General features: G+C 34.6%; 1 protein-coding gene across 4 annotated transcripts in view; it reads right to left on the bottom strand.

Annotated features, from left to right (window-relative positions):
• The window catches only part of LOC138695008 (mucin-2-like), a 195,364-nt gene that overhangs the window by 7,148 nt on the left and 167,558 nt on the right, over positions 1-20,658 (bottom strand). For all 4 annotated transcript variants that reach the window (XM_069819289.1, XM_069819291.1, XM_069819293.1 and 1 more), the window contains 7 exons: positions 15,040-15,072; positions 14,082-14,159; positions 7,665-8,057; positions 6,445-6,513; positions 5,848-5,916; positions 4,088-4,273; positions 1,877-1,993 (listed from right to left, as the gene is read on the bottom strand). In XM_069819289.1, coding sequence (XP_069675390.1) covers positions 1,877-1,993; positions 4,088-4,273; positions 5,848-5,916; positions 6,445-6,513; positions 7,665-8,057; positions 14,082-14,159; positions 15,040-15,072 — 945 coding nt within the window. The remainder of the gene's footprint in view (positions 1-1,876; positions 1,994-4,087; positions 4,274-5,847; positions 5,917-6,444; positions 6,514-7,664; positions 8,058-14,081; positions 14,160-15,039; positions 15,073-20,658) is intronic.

The following is a 20,658-nucleotide window of genomic DNA, read 5'->3' as shown; positions in this document are numbered from 1 at the left end:
CAGTAACACCGAAACAGCTGTAAGCCACACATGCTTACATAATTAACACGAGTAAGATCGCCATTTAATCAATTATTTATTATGAATAGGAATTTTTAATAACAAAGGTATAATTAAAAATCCATTTTAATTCGATAGACAACACTTTTCAACATGAAAATATCGTTCCTTTTAAAAATTATGATGGAATAGATATGTACAGTATGGTACAAGAGTTCTGAATAATTACTAAAGAGTTTAAAAAAAAGGAATTTCTGGACATAGAGAAAGTTAGCAGCCTTAACACATCTATTTTTAATTCGTCACTGACAGAAATATATACAGAGCCCATCAGAGGAACGGGTGATTATAAGGAGCGTGTATCTCTCACAGCACAGTTGAGGGGCGATAAACTGCGCGCATTCTGTTGCCAATACAATGTCATTTAGTCGTCATGGAAAGGTGGAGCAGTGCACAACGTGCTTTTGCAATTGAAAGGTTTTACAAGAACGGCAGTTTTGAGGGTACTAAGCGTGAATTTCGTCATTAATTTAGGGAGACACCATCCCATCTGCTCATGAAACTTACATTTTCATCCACACACAATTCAGGTGGTACATCAATTACAGTATCGCGATATTCTCAATCGAAGGGCATTTTGTCAGGAGATTTTAAATTGTATGGATGAAGATGAAGCCTTTATTGACACTTTGTTGATATCTGACGAAGCACATTTCCAGCTCAGTGATAATCACTTAAAGGACGTCCTTTTCAAGAAATAAATGGCAGACTATGTACTTTAAGATCTCATTCATGCTATTTTGAAAAAAAAAAATTAATTCTTGAGTCAATAACTATTATACAGAAAACCCACAACAACAACAAGAACACATCCAACCATCCCACAAAACACAAACAAGCTGCAATCCGAACAATGGTACACAGACTACTCACCATACCAATGAACCAATAAGATTACAACGAAGAGCTAAACACAATCAAATACATAGCACAAGAAAACGGATACAATCCTAACATAATAGACAACATAATACGTAAGACAAAACATAACCACAAAAAACAGAAGAATACAACACAAACACAAGAACACAAAAAATACATCACACTAACATACGAAAACAAAAACACACATAAAATTGCAACCTCATTCAAGAAATTAAACTACAACATCGCATACAGAACAAATAACACTCTACAAAAACATCTCAACACACAAACAACACAAACAAACAAATACAACCACACAGGCGTATACAAACTCAAATGTAACACCTGCAACAACTTATACATAGGACAGACAGGCAGATCATTTCAAACCCGTTACAAAGAACACATCACAGCCATAACAAAATTACAAAACACCACCACATATGCAGAACACATCACAAATGCCAACCACACCTACAGAGACATCAACACAGACATGGAAATACTGCACATCCAACCAAAAAGCCAGAAACTCAACACACTAGAACAATATGAAATATACAGACACACGAAAACACACCCCAATGATATTCTCAACACACAACTCAATTTCAAAACACATACACTCTTTGACTCTACACTACGAACGCACCCTAACAGGAAACAAGAGGCGCCAAGACCAACAACGACCAGTTCAGAAGATGACCCAAAATAGGTCGACACATGTTAACAAGGTCGTTAATAATATTTAACACAAGAAAGTTCTTATCATACATATTCCGAACTATTTAAAATCAGATGTTCCTCTACTGGACCCTGCATATTTAATTAATTACACATAGTCGCTTTTTATTTTGCGAAGTTTCATGGCCAAAATAGGTGTATTTGCTTAATAATCGTTATAAAATTAGCCCTCCAAAGATAAAAAGACAGAGATGAATTTTCTGACCTGGATACTCTGTTGATTACGAAGATTCCTCGGTGATGGATGTGAGGCAGCCTGCTTCAGCAGGAAGTCAGCTAGCAGTTGCTCGCTGGGGTTCAGACTTGCTTGTGTTGTTGGTCCCTAGCCACGGGACAGGCTTGTTTGTTTATTATGGTATGAGCATGCATTTTATGACACTGTTACAGGCAGTTACTTAATTCTAAGAATTATTTGTAACTTTGGTACATAAATACATCTCCATAGGGTTGAATTCTGTATTTAGCTAATATAATAATAAATTTAGCTTCCCTTATGGAAAGGTTGCCAAAGTTGACAAAGCGTATTACATACAATTTGGAAACACACCTAAAAGGTAAAATGATATACATTTGAAACGGTTAGGGAATCGAATATACAAAATATCAGAAAAATTTACACCTAAGTAGCGTTTGTGCTCATTTACAGTTAAGAAAGGGGGGAAAAAAATATCATCAGATAGGTTAGAATGCTTTGAATGCCATATACCGCGAGAAAAATAATAGTACGGATTGATTGGCATTGATATCTAAACCAATCAACAGCCATCGGTTAAGATAACTTGAAATTTCCATTATCACTCCCATACAAGTAATTTCTCAATATCTGAACCGATCCTTTGAGGGCACTAATGGCTATTTCCTTCACAATGCTGTGTGTTAGGCCCAGGTTTTTACATTTGTTGGCAAAGAAGGAGGGTATGGTACCTCGTGCTCCCACCGTCAGACCTTTTACATCAATGTGGGACAGGCTATATTTATCCTTATAGAACGGGATTGTTGGTTCATAGATCCATTTCTTTTCACATCTCGAAGCAAAATTTTCCTGAGAATAATATTGCAATGTAATTTTGATATACAGTACACTGAGGAAATCGAAGTACTGAGGATAGGGATTTAACATTTGTAATAATATCTTCTCTGTTTTACTGGATAAATATTAAATGGAATAAAATATATCTAAATGCACTAACTACTAGTTCATTTTCTTAATAAGTGCAGAAGAATTAGATGAAATTCCAAAATGTAACTTCACTCGCTTTATTTAACAATATTAAAATGGATTTGAGGGAGGTGGGATATGATTGTAGAGACTGGATTAATCTTGCTCAGGATAGGGACTGATGGTGGGCTTATGTGAGGGATGCAGTGAACCTCCGGGTTCCTTAAAAGCCATAAGTAAGTAAGTAAATTCTTTAATTTATATTACCAGTACAACAATATTCTTACCAGTGGAAACCTCCAGGAAGAAGAGGAAGAGGTAGACCAAAAAGAACTTGGGACAACGAAGTAATGGAAGTCATGCACAAGAGGGGGTTGAGGACTGAAGACGCACAAGACAGAAGGCTTTGGAGGATTGGCACAGGAAGACGGCAGTAGCTGTAGAATCCTGAGTATATATATATATATATATATATATATATATATATATATATATATATATATATATACGCACAAATATTCTAGACCGACAAATAAATTTTATAAATAGACCTACGTACTATATAAATAATCCTATTGAAACCGGAAATGAGAGTTAAGTGCCTGAACGGGACTATCAGTAATTTTAGTTAATATTTGAAAAAATAGTGCCTACCATTGGAAAATAGTTGTGACGCAAAAATTAGAAAACAATATGATAGTGTTATAAGAATACGCCTGAACCCTATGGAGATTTATGTCAGTACCAGATTGTCTGCATATGTGTTAATATTATATTCCTTTTTTATTTTGGTTAAATTTATTGTGACAGAATTCTGGAAGGAACAGTTCTCGTGCTAATAGTCGAAAAATGTTTCAGAATTAAATATAATCGTTCATTTTAATTATATTTTAAGTGTGTCACGAATCGCTTTTATAAGGCACAGATTCTTCACTCATTACCACATATTAAAAATTTTAAATCTTCTAACTTAATTGTTTCATCATTTCATGCTATATATGGTCAATTCAAATAAAATGTACTAACCAGTATGTTGATTTCGAATGCTGGCACGGGAATGCAAAAGACAAATTATATTGGGAAATACGATAACTTACTATAATATTCTGCTTTGGTTAGGTTGTTTGTTCCAGAATTCTTTATTATATTCATTAGTAAGTCAAATTAAATTCAGTACATCATTTTAGAAGAAAATTATTACCGGTATATATTATCTATGAATCAGCTATTAAAAAGACGTACATTCTATGAACTTACCATCTTCTCGAGAAGTTTCAGCAGAGCTGCCAGATCTTCTTCGTTCTGTTTTGCTGATTTAGCTGCAGGAGTCGGTTTCGGAGTTGTTTTTGGAGTAGTGGGTTTGGGAGTTGTTGGTTTAGGTGTTGTAGGTTTGGGAGTTGTTGGTTTGGGCGTTGTAGGCTTGGGTGTTGGTTTGGGTGTTGTCTGAAACATAAAGTTATACAATTGTGCTTTGTATTTGTAACAAAAATGTTATATTTTATTTAACTTATACTGAACTTTACAGTTCATACTATATTCTCCATCGGCTGTAAACTGAAGCTACAAATTCGTTAAGTAGGTAAACTTATTTTTATGTCATAATTGTCAATATTTTGTTTATATTTTATACTATTTGAGAGAGGAGATTGATTATATTTTTGTCTGTGAATAAACAAAACTGTGCATGAATTGGATACTTTAAAGTAGAAAGTTGCAAAGTGCCAAAATCATAGAAAACGAAATTATTATGCAGAAAAGTGCAATGTGCCTAGGAGGATGATGTATTAAAGAGGCTACATCCACTTGTGTTTCTTAGCGAGATATTTAGATGTTACGTTGCCAGCACCATGCAGTTTCAGACGGTAAGCGCCCTGTTTAGCTGCATCATAGAATGCAATGGATCTTCAACAGGTCATGTTTGTGCCCAAACTTACACACAGCGAAATGTTTTACAGATGTTAGCTTTCACTTTATAACTTTGGAGTTTGTGCATGTGATACAATGCAGTCTTACATGTGTGAGATTGCCTCGTGTGTACTAAAACTGATGAATATGGACATAACAAACAAGAAGAATCTGATAACTGTGCAGCTGAAAACAAAAATCGTGTAATGGTTTTCATGTGTCTCTTTTTAGTTGCCATTGGTTTATTTGAGCACATAGAACAACGTTTCCTTCTCAGCGGCCACAGTTTCTTGCAATGTGATTCTGATTTCGCTTTGATTGAAAAACGACAGAATGCGACAAAAGCCTTCATTCCTAGTGACCTGCTTAAAATCGTACAAGACCCTAAAGTTGTAAAACCATTTCAAACCGTTTCAATGCTAGAGTCATATTTCCTTAATATGCAAGATGTTGCTGATCAACTAATTTCCATCAAGAACTTGAATATTTCTAAGGCATGTTGCATTCAGTATGATGTTAGTAATGCAGTTAGTGTTTCTGTGAAACAGTCCCATGATAATGAAGCAGTACATACCATTAAAGTGCTTAAAAAGGAAAAAAAAACATGAAAGATGTGCAGTCAGCATTGTTTCAAGTTAAAGCATAAAATAGGGAAATTACTGAAGAAAAGAAGGGGGATCTACTAGCAATGACCTCCTATCTTCCAAATGAGGAGCATAGGCAGTTCTACAAGCAGATCTGTGAGTAAAAATTGCTCCAGAATAGGAAAAAATAGGTATTGGACTTTGCACCATTCTACTGCAACTGTACCCATTACTTAACCCTTTTCACAATCTGTGTTATGTAATTAAATATGGAGAAATAATATTTTTACATACCACTATTATTAATGAGTAAACACTGTACTATTGCTGTTTTCTATCAGTAAAAAAAACATGACACAAATATGTGTACTGGTACAATTATTCTTATAGCTACATTTTTTTATCTTATCTCAAATGTTTCATTTTGGCACTTTGCACCCTTCTACTTTAAAGCATCCAATTATGAAATACAGAATACTATGTTTATGGTGACTGCACGATCTACATATTTGTACTTGTGTTACTTACTGCAGGAGTTTTTGCTGCTGAAGGTTTGTTGGCTGAGCTCGTTTCTCTGGAAAGGGCAACCTGGATTATCTGCAATTGAAAGTAATTTGTTTTTGTTAAAGAAATTTTCAAAAGTAATTAATATCATACAAAAACTGCATGAAGAAATATTTCCCCGTCTCTTTCTAAACAGAAAACCCAAAATGTCTTGGACTAAGTCTATCTGTGAGTGTCTCCCATGATTGGTAATTTGTTATTTCTGCTGTCTCATCATATTTATGGGTACATTACAGTGTCAATACGATGTTATCCACCTGTTTCATGTTATGAATAAAAGTACATGGAGAAATTATGCAATGTTGAAACATTGAGACATTTCGAAAAAAATAGAAACCTCTTTCAAGACGTCTTTGTCCACCACAAATTCCACTTAGACTCATTGAGTTTTGAACTCAGTTCTCTAGTCAATTGGTTAATACTCCAGAATGGAAGGTACTGGTAATCTTACCAGTTAATTGCAACGTTTGTATACTTGGATATTATTATAATCTTGTTCCACGCTATTTTTTAATAGAATTAGGAGTGAAGAACTTACTGTCCAACTGACATTTAACTTACCCTGTTAGCAAGTGACGACCCTTTATCTCGGCCAGGTCGAGGTGAGGCATTTGGAGGACGACCCAAAAGCTGTAATACAAAAAAATATTACCATTGTTAATGAATGAACAGTGTCAACTTTTCACTCATTTATGTTCAAAGTCTTGAATATGATTATCTTGAAAATTTTATATTTATTATTAGAAAAGTATTTTAAAAATTATTTCCAGTGCTGTCCAGTAACCAGTTGAAGTGTATTGTGATATTAAGATGTTCTTGTACGTTATTAATCATTCCTTGGACACAATTCCTTAGTGTAGTGCCTGTTACTGAGGACAGATGAATTTATTGCAACAAGACACAGTATTTCTGTTTCGTAATTAATTATTTTCATAAATAATTTTGTCATTGTGGTATACCTGGAAACGAGAAAGTCGATAATATTGCAAAACAGGCAACATATTTGCAACCAAGACCTCTTCAAGTGATATCTCTATCCAATGCTTTTGCTTCAGTAAAATCTCATTTTACAAACCTATGGATCAACAGTTGGCTCTCTTCTAACAAAGGAAAAATTTTACAGTCTGTACAAAAGAAACCAAATGACCTGGAAATGTACAAAAACTTGCCCAGACATGTTCAAACATTTTTAACAAGAGCCAGAACAGGTCACATTGTCACTCAATTGTATCTACACCGATTTCACATTTCTGATAATCCTACTTGTCTGTGGTGTAATAATCATGATTTAGATCTGGAACACATTCTTCTATACTGTCCATCCACAAACCACAAAAGAAGTAAATTAAAATCATCAGTACCAGTTGCAGAAGACACAGCCCTGCAGTATATATTGACTACCCCACAACTCTGGCTACTAGCAACAGGCATCTATAATGAACACTGATCAAAATACCTCTCATTTCTCGTGAAAAACAACAACTAAATAGACTACAGTGGACTATAGTGGACTTTATGTTGTCAGCAAACAGCTGGATACATTAAGAAGATTGATTGATTGATAGATAATTTTATTCAATTTATGGGTAGTTATAACAGAACTTTTCAACTTCTACAGTTTTAAAGTTATTATGAAAATTTTATCACATATTATGCACTTATCAGTGCATACTGTAACAAATTTGGACTATATGGGTTTATTGGTTATTTTGATTCCCAGATCTCAGTGTAATTGACATAAAATAGGCATTTTCTTGAACATACGATCTCTAGTCACTCACCAGCACATTTAAGAAGGAGAAGTCATCAAGAACTCCAGCTGCAGGATTTGCTGTTGTTTTTGGAGTACGTTTTGAAGGTTGGGGAGTTTGAGGTTGCGAGGATGAAGGAGGTGGAGGTGCTGATGAAGATGGTTGTGGTGATGGTGATGGAGGTGATGATGACGGTGGTGGTGGTGGTGATGATGGTGGGGGTGGGGGTGGTGGGGGTGGTGGTGGTGCTGGAGTTGTGGTTGTGGTGGTTGAAGTGGTTGGTCTTGTAGTTGTTGTAGTAGTAGTTGTGGTTGTTGTTGTGGTCGTTGTTGTAGGAGCCGTTATGATATTAGAGTTGCTGACGACTGTAGCAAGGAATGCAGAACGTGTGGCTGGCATCCATCCTCTCTGTGGATCAATACCCTACACACAACACAACACAACACAACACATTTCTTGAACTGTGGTTATACGAGTATATTACATCTTTATACTTCTATGCAGTGCTTTTTCTCTAGAGGAAAAGGTGGTGTAACTCTGTGTAAAATTTATTGGAGTGGACAGGACGATGATTATTGCCCAATGCACTGGAAGTTCAAGGCCTAAACGGAGTTCAGAAAAAATGTTATAAACCTTAACCTTTATTTATTTTCACATCATAGTGCACCTATCAGAATAAATGCAAATTAAATCCATCATGTGGTTTGGTATAATTTTTTGCACTGATTAACTTGAAACTTTGGACAATGAAAGATAACACTTCGAAACTAGTCAGCAAGGTAATTTTCTAAAACGTTAATACGGTAAAGAAGTTTTCAAGTTAATCACTGATTATAAAAGTGTATATAGAACAATTAAGAATAATTTTTTTTTGTGTCTGCATACGTCTTATGATAAGGATTTTAATCCATGTTGAATCTTTCGTACACTACTTTTAACACTTGAATATAAATAATTGATTAAATGGCGATCTTACTCGTGTTAATTGTATAAGCATGTGCGGCTTACAGCTGTTTCGGTGTTTCTTCACACCATCCTCAGAGCCTACTAGATCTCGGCGTCATCTCGAACTTCGCTGCCTGTTGTGTGGGTGCGTTCGATTGTTGAAAAATGTTGAAATGTGGTGTCAAATAGTGTGTGTGTTCTGAAATTGATCTGTGTGTTGAGAATTTGATCAGGGTGTGTCTTAGTGTGTCTGTATATTTCATATTGTTCTAATGTGTTGAGTTTTTGGTTTTTGGGTTATATGTGTAGGATTTCCATGTCTATATTTATGTTATTGTATGTGTGGTTAGCATTAGTTATGTGTTCGGCATATGTAGATGTATTGTGTCCTCTGGTTATTGCTTTAATGTGTTCTTTGTATCGAGTTTGGAATGATCTGCCTGTCTGTCCAATGTAGAAACTGTCGCAACTATTGCATGTGAGTTTGTATAGGCCTACGCCTGTGTGATTGTATTTATTTGTCTGTGTTGTTTGTGTGTTGAGATGTCTTTGTAGTGTGTTTTCTGTTCTGTATGCTATGTTGTATTTCTGTTTTCTGAATGAGGATGCGATCTTGTGTGTGTTTTTGTTTTCGTATGTTAGTGTGATGTATTTCTTGTGTTCTTGTGTTTGTGTTGTGTTTTGTGTGTTTTTGTGTTTGTTGAGTTTTTGTTTTGTCTTCCTTATGATGTTGTCTATTATGTTTGGGTTGTAACCATTTTCTTGTGTTATGTATTTGATTGTGTTCACTTCTTCATTGTAGTGTTGTTGGCTCATGGGTATGTTAAATAGTCTGTGTACCATTGTCCTGAATGCAGCATGTTTGTGTTGTGTGGGGTGATTAGATGTGTTGTGTATGTGTGTGTGGTGGTGGTTGGTTTTCTGTATATTTTGAAGGTGTGTTTGTTGTCAACTTTTGTTATGGTGATGTCTAGGAAATTTATGGAGTTATTGTTTTCGAGTTCCAGTGTGTATTGGAGTTTTGGGTGTATTTTGTTTATGTATTGGTGTAGTTTGTGTATTTGTCGTTTGTTTCCTTTGTATAGTATGGGTATGTCGTCTACGTATCTGTGCCAGTATGTTATGTTGTCTGCATATTTGTTGTATTCATTGTTGAGTATGTATGTTTGTTCTATGTTGTGTAAAAATATCTCTGCTAGTATGCTAGATATGGGTGATCCCATTGGCAATCCTTCTGTTTGGGTGTAGTATTTGTTGTTGTGTGTGAAATAATTTTGCTTTGTTATGATGTCTGTGATTTGGATAATTTCTTTTAACATTGGAGTAAATTATCCTTCTTGTTTTCCAGTGTTTAGGTATCGTGAAGTGTAAATCGGGTTGTAAGGGGTAGTGAAGTACATTTCCATCTATGACCTCTCCTACCCAAATCCCAACCCCACCTGCCCGTGGTGCAACCTGCTAGAGAACTAACGGGGCTCTGGGGACCGAGATGCAGCGGTATAACTGTTCTACCTAATAATGGAGGAAATGCCATTATTAATACATCTTGATTACACAACTTTTAACACTGTATCACTTCGGAATATGTATGATAAGTACTTTCTTGTGTTAAATATTAACGTACCTTGTTAACATGTTTCGACCTATTTTCAGTCATCTTCGGAAGATGTACGAGAATGCGGATGCACTAGCAAAGAAGGGCAGCACTGCTACTTACAGACCTGTTACTAACTCTATGTATTACTCTGTGAAAAGATTTATTAAATCTACAAACTTAGACTTCAACAAACAAAATTTGATAACACAGTCTCAAGGGAAAAAATGAAACTCTCTGCATCATAATCCACAGTTAATTCCCGATTTACCACGAAAATCGTCTATAGCTGCATTTAGATTGTCAACAGGTCATGATTGTTTGGCCAAACACCTGCATAGAATTGGAATATATCAGTCCCCTAACTGCCCATTGTGCAACTCAAACCAAGAAATGGATTCGGAACACCTCAAAATCTGTGCTTCAGTGGCTGACCATGATAATATCTTTGAAAAGTATTGGAGTGCAAGAGGTCAAATGACTTTATTGTCAAACGCCTGGCATTAGAAAATAACAACAATAAGAAAAAGTACACCGTGGTTACAAATTATTGTACGATTTCAAAAGGCTATATTTTCACCAATATTGAACATAAATACTTGATCTTACCACCATTTGAAAGAGGGAAGTTTGAAGTTTTATACTGATATTAGATGCACTCGATGTGAACCCCACGTGTAATAAGGTAGACATCCAGGTGGTGATCCCATTCTTGCCAAACTCACTGAAGCATGTCTTGTGTGATGTTCCTGATTGCTGTGTTAATGCACTTTCTCAATTCGGCCATCATTGCTGGAAGTGGAGGTATGTAAACATTGTTCTTGACGAAACTCCACAGAAAGAAATCACACTGTGAAATCCGGTGAACGAGGTGTCTATGTGCAGAAGGTGCTGTCTGCGTCCATTGCACGACCAGTCCATCGACCTGGTAGGTGTTGATTTAGGGAAATTGGCTAATGCCACAATTCACAGACGAAGAGGAACAGCAGTTCATTTTCCAACAAGATGGAGCCCCTCGACATTGGCATATGGAGGCATCTTCGGAAGATGCCCGAAAATAGGTCGAAACATGTTAACAAGGTACGTTAATATTTAACACAAAGTACTTATCATACATATTCCGAAGCCATTATTAAATTAATGCCTCACCTATTGTGGGGTTGAATGTTGGGTTAACAACCTGCTTTGTAAGAAAACGTTGTTATGGAACATTCACGCTTAGCCTCAGATGATAATTTGATAATCCCAAGACGAATATGGCAAGAAAGAAGGATCTACGATTTGGAATGTGGAATATACGAACATTAGCCTATATACTCTGGGAGCAGTGACTATTTTGGACAATGAACTAGAAATTTACAATATGGACATTATTGCATTACAAGAGATAAGATGGCCGAATAGTGGTATTATAAAGCAAAAATACTTTAGCATTTTTTTTATAGTGGACCCACAAATAATAGACATTTTCATGGTACTGGATTTGCTGTAAATAATAAAATTCTACATGCAGTTATGAAGTTTGAGCCAATCAGTGATAGAATTTCCTACTTAAGGATAAGAGGAAAGTTCAAGAATATTTCACTATTATCCATTTACGCGCCAACAGAAGAAAAAACTGATGAAGAAAAAGATGAATTGTATGGACTGTTAGATCATGTTTATGAAACGTTACCACAGTTTGATACAAAAATTATTCTCGGGGATTCTAATGCCAAAATTGGGAAGGAAGGATTTTGGAATATAAATTAAGAAACTTTTTAGACTCTTAGTAGAAGAAACAAGAATAACAAGGTTAAAAATTAATTCAGATAAAGCTAAATACATGAATATATCACATACCTAAAATAATAGAGGGTCACTTATAATAGATGATTGGGAATTTCAAAAATTTACTGAATTTAAATACTTAAGAAGTATAATTAATGATACAGGCTTATTTGGGAAAGAAATTGAACCTAGATTTGTTACGGCAAATAAGTGTTACTACTCCCTTCATAAATTGCTTAGTTCCAAACTCCTTTCTAGATTATCAAAATTAAGATGCTATAAAACAATAATCCTACCAACTCTCCTGTATTGCTGTGAAACTTGGATATTAACAAAAAAAACAACACAGTCCCTTTTTACTTTTGAGAACAAAATCTTGAGGGAGATTTTTGGTCCCATTCAAGAAAATAACACATGGAGAATTTTGAACAACAGGGAACTAAGGGATATTTATAAAGTTTCGGACATAATAGCCTTAATAAAAAGTTGAAGACTACTACGTTGGCTTGGACACGTTCTACGGCGTGATGAAGACTCTCTTCTACGAAAAGCTTTCGACTATTCTCCAAGATGTACGAGACCTCTTGGTAGACCTCGTCTCCATTGGCAGGACCAAGTATATGATAATCTTCCTACAGTGGGAGGACGACAAGAAGATGCAGAGAACATAGACGAATGGCGATATATCGTGAATGAAGCTAAAAACCTCTTAGGTTTTGAAATGCCCTAAATTGATTGATTGATTGATTGATTGATTGATTGATTGATTGATTGATTTTGATTGATTGATTGAAGTGTAAATCACGATCAGAATCAGATCATATCAGATTCAAAATTTTGTACACATTCTCTTATTGTTCTTACCTCTATTGATAAGGTTTTGTTTATTTAGCTTCAGTAGTTTTAATACAAAACTGACGTAAAGTTGAGGTTCATAAAATTAAATAATATTTTGCAAAAATATTAAATATCCATGAAAAATGTATTGCCATATTTCTGGCACACTAAGGCAGAGCTACTAGTATAAATTTTCAGTTCATTTTTTCAGCAACTGACAGCGCAGGAAAGTTTCTTTCTTATTCTTCCTGAAGTTCAGTGTTCTCAAAACTTATTATATTGTCGTTATTGACTTTATAAATTAATCCATTCATAGAAAAGTATGTATTTGACGAAAGTATAAACTTAATATTGCCTGGGACTCGCGTTACGGAATGTGCACTGGTTCGAGTCCTCGTGGGGGAAGGAATTTTCTCATGAAATTTCGGCCAGTGTATGGGACCGGTGCCCATCCATCATCGTGATGCACTTGGGGAGCTACGATAGGTAGCGAAATCCGGTTCCGAAAGCCAGCTATAACGGCTGGGGGGGGATCATCGTGCTAACCACATGATACCTCCTTCGGCATGTGGGCTTGAGGCCAGCAGCCGGCCGGTCGGTATAGGCCCTGGATTATTATTATAAACTTAATATGATGTTCCTTTCACCCAAATATAAAAAAGAAAAGATTCTTTACTTTTCTCGTAACTATTATTTCACTTCTACAGGAAATCCTAAATCATAAAAAAGTAAAAAATAAAGAACCATAAAATAATAAATTAGTGCTATCTGTTCTGATCCAGGAATTGATCATGAAATAATTTCCACTAGTGGAGATGCGTTGAAAACAATATTATTGACTTATACTGGCAAGATAATATAACAAAAGTTGTATACAATGTTCCAGGAACTGGATACACCTCTTGTAATAAAATTTGTACGAATGGAATGGCAGGATCTTGTAATGAGGATGCATGAAAAATCCATGCCCAAGCTAGTTCTGTTTTCTGACCCGGGGGCAACAGATAATCAGAGTGCCCAAACTTGATTAGGTTGGATTTTATGATATTATGGCCTAGTTAAAGGGGAAGTAAGTAATTGGAGAAGAATAGTTCAGAAACGACAAGTCTGCCAGAAGATAGCTGAAGAAGCAAAAATCCACTCCGAGCTGTGAAACTCATGATAATAATGCTGGCTGACACTTTTTGAACAACCTAAAGAGTAGCACAGAATTATATGTGGTGTGTAAAAAATAAATAAATGTAATGATGTGAGGGGTTGCATTATGTTATAGGTACCGAGAAATGAAGTGTTGGACTCACCAATGCATTGCCTATCATGTTGCCAAGAGGAAAACCTATGGCTTGTACCGGAGGAGGACCTGAAGGTCTTGCAGGTTGCTGTGGAACAATAGGAATTCACTTATTATTATTATAAGCGACACTGCTATTTATCTGTACAGTAGAACCCCGATTATCCGACACCCTATTAACTGATTACCGGATTATCTGACAGAAACATATGAAGTACTACTGCACGTTATATTAGTACCTATTTTTTCTAGAGAGTGTTATTACAAGCCTTAACACTTATCCAGTTTGGTCTACTGTTTGAGTGCCGCACTGGACAACTTCTATATAAAATGTATTCTATGAGTGTTAAAAGAAAACGTTTTGTGATAAGTATAGAAAAATGCAAATAATTGAGTGATTTGGGGAAAGAGAAACTGTGGCTTATCTCGCATCAGAATACGAGACTGATGTTACAACTGTGCGTGAGTTAATAAAAATCAAGGATAAAATGTATAGAGTATGTAAATCTACAACATGAGACCTCTAAACCTACTATTCCTATCTTTCCGCTGACAGCCATTGCAAGGAGTTTCCTTGCCCCTTAAAAGCACGTCGTTGAAAACAACTTAAATTAGTGAACTTCTGATCCACTACCTAGAGTGTTAAACTTAAGACCACGGAGGAAATTACGAAACTTCAGCTCTTATTCACTTAATTTACGAAAATATTTTATGGTACGAATTATCCGATTTTTTCGATTAACCGTCCAGTTCATCCCCTTCATTACCTCGGATAATGGAGGCTCTACTGTACTTATAAACAAACTTATGGCATAAATTATTATTTTTAATTAAAATTGTGACTTTGCTATTAGCCCTCTATAAATGGTTTAACAACTTGTTGTATTAAGATGTTATGGCAGATATCACATTTGTTAAAAATTAATTGTAGTGTTTTAAAGACATTTAAATTAGGAAAAACTTCATACCTGTGGAAAAGCAGCTCCCGGTATCTGTTGTACCTGTAAAACCGAATTAAATTTAGCAGTGATGCAAGAATAAAATCACTCATTTTGTAATACAAGTGATGAATTTTAATTTTTTTTGTGCATCTTAAGAATGGTATTAAAAGAGAGTGAGTAGAATGATAGAAATTCTAATACATTTGAAAGAAATTAGAAATACTAGATGTGTAAGCTTGACTAACTTAAGAACACATATGACACATTTTACAACACCAACTTCTTTAATAATAACATTAATTTTCATGTTGAACAATGTTATGCACTTCTTTGTAAATTTTTAATCATTAAGGTTTGTTACTACTTGAAAATATCATATGTGCTCGTAATTTAGTCTTAAGAGTTAAAAGATGCCCTAGATAATGTAAATTCTGATCATAAGACATACTTATAGATAGTATTGCTTTTGTTAAGATCAATAATTTAAAGGATTACATGCACCTTCTACCATTTAATTTATTCCGTCATACCTTTAAGATCTATTTTGATAAAATTTTATATGTTCAAGGTTTGATTGTTCTTTAATCTAATCGACCTCAGTAGCGCAATGGGTATAGCGCTGGCCTTCTGCACTCGAGGTTGCGGGTTCGATCCCGGCCCAGGTCAATGGCATTTAAGTGTGTTTAAATGCGACAGGCTCATGTCAGAAGATTTACTGGCATGTAAAAGAACTCCTGCGGGACCAAATTCCAGCAAACTGGCGACGCTGATGTAACGTCTGCAGTTGCGAGCGTTGTTAAATAAACCATAATTTTAAATTTTTCTTCATTCTAAAAGAAAATATATTTACCTACATAAAAAAATTTTAGAGCTGTGAATTTTAAATTTTCTTTCTTTCTTTTGCGATATGTACAGACCTAGAAACAAAATTTAGGCCACCTGAATTTTCCAAGTTCTAGTATTGTATTGTATTGTATTGTATTGTATTGTATTTATTAACATTCCATGGTATTCATACATGCTTACAGCTAGAATATGGAACAAGTCAAAAAACTTAATACTATTATAAAATCTTAATTTATAGTCACAGTCTAGATGAAATATATACAGACGAGATTTACAATATAGTCTACTAGTACAACACATAGTTTTAGTATCAATTTCATGAAGTGTTATTGAATGTCATGAATTCACCTACAGAATAGAAGGCGTGAGAAATTAGGTACTTCTTTAATTTGGCCCTAAATAATTTTATGTTTTGAGTTTCATTTTTTATATCGATAGGGAGGCTATTAAAAATTTTTACTGCCATATAACGCACTCCTTTTTGATAGCACGAGAGACTTGTCGATGGAGTATGAAAGTCATTTTTTTGACGTGTATTTATGCTATGAACTGTTGAATTAGTTACAAAGTTTTCACAATTACATACGAGGAAGACTATTAATGAAAAGATATACTGACAAGCCATGGGCATTATTTGTAGTTTTTTGAAAATAGTCCTACACGATTCCCTATATTTGGCACCTACTATTATTCTAATTACTCTTTTTTGTGATAGAAATATATTGTTACTATCTGTGGAATTTCCCCAGAATATTATTCCAAAACTCATTCCCGAGTGGAAGTATGCAAAATATATTGTTTTTAAGGTATTGATATTTACTGTCTTTTGCATAGATCTAATAGCAAAACAAGCTGAATTTAGTTTGGGGGTAATTTCTTTAATATGATTTTTCCAATTTAACACATTATCGGTTTTTAAGCCAAGAAATTTGGTTGTTGTTGTTTCTAATAGGGATCTATTGTTAATTATTGCGCTAGAAATTTGCGACGTTGAATTTGGACAGGATTTAAATTGAATTATGTTAGTTTTGTTACAATTTAATACTAATTTATTGACTGAGAACCAGTCACATATTTTGAAGAGAATTTCCTCTGTTGAAGATTGGAATGTGTTGGAGTTATTGGCTGTAATTACTATACTTGTGTCATCTGCAAATAATATGGGATGACCTACATCTTTTATAAGGGGGGCAAGATCATTTATAAACACTAGAAAAAGTAGGGGACCTAATATTGATCCTTGAGGAATTCCATTATTAATAGTTCCCCATGTCGATGTAGATTTCATAGTTGTATTGATTTCAACTTTCTGTTTCCTATCTATGAGATATGAGTGAAACCATTGGTGTGCAACACCTTTAATTCCATAATAATCTAATTTATCTAGCAGCATTTTATGATTTATACAGTCAAATGCTTTGGATAAATCACAGAAAATCCCTCCAACTTGTAATTTTTTATTTACTGCCTCCAGAATTTTGTCAGTTAAACTAAATGTTGCATTTTCTGTGCCTTTATTTTTCCTAAATCCAAATTGTTCTGGGACTAAAATGTTGTATCTTTCTAGATGATGATATAATCTTTTATACATTACTTTTTCAACATACTGCGCATGCTCAGCAAGTAAACACTGAGCATGCACAGCAAGCTTATGTTATAACTGGAACTTGGAAAATTCAGGTGGCCCAAATTGTTTCTGAGTCATACCAAACTGCTGTTTAAAAAATTACTCCAAGAATTTTAATATTTTTTGTAACTTTTTTTTCCTTTGCCTTAAAGGTAACATTCATATTAACAGTTCCTAGCTCAGTGGTTAAAATATCTGCACTGTAAGGGGAAGACACGTTTTATTCACAAATTTAAATTTTTAAGAATTTGTTTTGAACATTTTTTTTTAATGACTAAAAAATAAAACTAGGTTAAAGACTAAGCTACAGTGTTTTATATTACTAAGAAAAAGGGCCATGCAAAATTTCACGCAATTATCTACAAAATTGTAGAAGATACGATTTAAACAGTTTTGCAAAATTCAGTTTTGAGAAAATGGGCGAAACAATAATACAGATTGCTGGCTGGTATAGCGTTTGCATGACATAGCATTTTAATGCATAGCTTGACCTTATGGTTGGAGCATGTGGAACTATTCCCGGTTTCTTCTTCCAGACCTGGCAACGTTTCGGCCTACAGAGGAAGGCAATTGATGACAACGTTCTTGCAGCTCTGAGAGGATCAATATTTATACTCCGAAACCATATCTACGGTCAACAGTGATCTTCAAATAATTAATTAGTACCTAATTATTTATTCAGTAATTTCTTGTCATTGTTGTAAGACTCCATTAAACATAAACATACCGTATGTATATTATTTATACTTTCAACTGCCTATTGCACAATATGCTCTGTCTTTGTGGCAGCCTGTTAATACGGGGAGCTGTTATCATTTAGATAAATAAATAATATCTTAAAATTTATTTCACATATACTGGTATAAAGCCGAAAGTTCATATTAAATTAATACAGGAATGAAAACTAATTTTTTTTTTTACTCTCGAAGGTGTATGTAACCCATCAAGGAAAAATGTCCTCAATCTTCTTGGATATGATTAACTTCGAATGAGGTTAGCTAGAGAAGCTGTAGTGTAAGGGACTATTTTATAATCTGAAAGAATATCTGTTTGCTCCAGTACAGTTCAGACTCTAATCTGAACTGCCTGCTCATGCACAGTAGTTCAATGTGCGTTCTAACAAGACTAGAACTGATTCTGAACTCCCAGTTTCCTGTTCCAACGTGCTTTGGAACTCGTTCGGAATGACTGAAATTGGTTCTCAATTAAGAGCAGGAACTGGGAATACTGAACTGCTGACGCATGCGCAGATGATTTAATCTGAGGTTGAGGTTAAAATGCTTCGAGGCTGAGCAGGTTTAAATAAAGAAAATAGTCGATTTGGAAGATGATAGTGATATATTTTATGACGAATTAAGTTCGGAAGATGAATATAATTTTAATATGAGAAGAAACTCCGAAGAATCGCAAGATGTTCGGTATTAATTCATAATGCGTTCTGAATTGCTTGCTGGAACAAACCTTATAAGTTAAAGGAAACTTCATTTGAGAATGTTACGTTAGTTAACCTTGAGAATAAAGTGTCTTGAATATGCAAATTATTTAGCACATATTAGGAAGGAATGTATAAAATTTAATAAAGACAAATTTACTAAACACTTGATGAACTGGTTGCTCATACATAATAATGACGAAATGGACTAGTATGTGATAACTATAGTACAAACTTATACTGTCATTTCTTTTTTAATACTAATGGCTTATCTGTAACTCGTCAATAAGTACTAAAAAAACACGGACGTCACAGAGATTCTCAACTTCCTGCATTAATATGCGTATGCAAACTCAAGCACTATGATTTACTGATATCAGTAGGTGTGAAAAGTTTTGTCATGTGTAGGCTACTTTGTAAACAGGATAATAATCTCGAGGACACCGATATTATATTAAATATATTTGTAACTTTACATTGATATGTTTTGATTTTTTTAGTACCGGTACTGGACTAGAAACACAAAAATATTTCACTAAAATAAGTATGCCTTATGATTTGAAGATATAATTCTACAGAAGTTAGTTATTAAGTTAGTGTTATGCAATTGTTAACAGTGATAATTTCTCCATTATTTCATAGCCATCTGTTGGTTATTTAACATAACAATAATTTTGATTGATTTGTAATAGCTGGGGATCCCAATTGTTTACTGGATTGTATATAATTCTGTTGGATAAAAAGGCTATTTCAGCATTACGTGGTGGAAGTACCAGTAATAAAGTAATGGACCATCGGTGGTGTGATGGCACGGAGACTTGACTTGAGTGTCCCTATAAAATTTGTCCTAATATCATATGTCCACCACAGACTTCAACTTTGACTTTCTGGTATTTGAACCATTGCCCCTGGGAAAGCCCGTGCACTACCATTTGACTTAACGTGCACCTTGGACTGAATTTACTAGAATGTTATGTAGTACTCTAGAAGACTTGAGATAAGAAAGGAATAATTGCCATATTTATGAAAATTATATGTTTACTGGAATAATTTATGTAGGCTACTTAGCCCTATAACATACTGTACTGTATGTAAGGATGAAAGTTCCAGACTCATTCTTTTACCGTTTTATTAGGTGTTCATAGATATGCCTAGATGGCAAGATGTGTATGTGCCAATACCTTCAAAGTATAAAATTGTGACTCATTCTCCTAGAAAGTTTGAAAATGGCGCCAAGTCTTCAATTTCTAATGTCCCCCCCCCCTCAAGTTTTGTGCAACCTTTGAAATTGCTAATATGATAAAAATTTGCAAATTGTGGAAAAATGAGAATGTCAGGAAAATATAATTTTTAAGAAAATAAAAAAATAAGAATGAATAGTATAATCAATCAATCTTCTTAATGTATCCAGCTGTTTGCCGACAACATAAAGTCCACTGTAGTATATTCAGTTGTTTTTCACGAGAAATGAAGGGTATTTTGATCGGTGTTCATTATAGATGCCTGTTGCTAGTAGCCAGAGTTGGGGTGTAGTCAATATATACTGCAGGGCTGTGTCTTCTGCAACTGGTACTGATGATTTTAATTTACTTCTTTTGTGGTTTATGGATGGACAGTATAGAAGAATGTGTTCCAGATCTTTATCATGATTATTACACCACAGACAAGTAGGATTATCAGAAATGTGAAATCGGTGGAGGTACAATTGTGTGACAATGTGACCTGTTCTGGCTCTTGTTAA

Source organism: Periplaneta americana, chromosome 2 (assembly GCF_040183065.1).
Source record: "Periplaneta americana isolate PAMFEO1 chromosome 2, P.americana_PAMFEO1_priV1, whole genome shotgun sequence".
Lineage (NCBI taxonomy): Eukaryota > Metazoa > Arthropoda > Insecta > Blattodea > Blattidae > Periplaneta > Periplaneta americana.
This window is presented reverse-complemented; position numbering and strand designations above follow the sequence as displayed.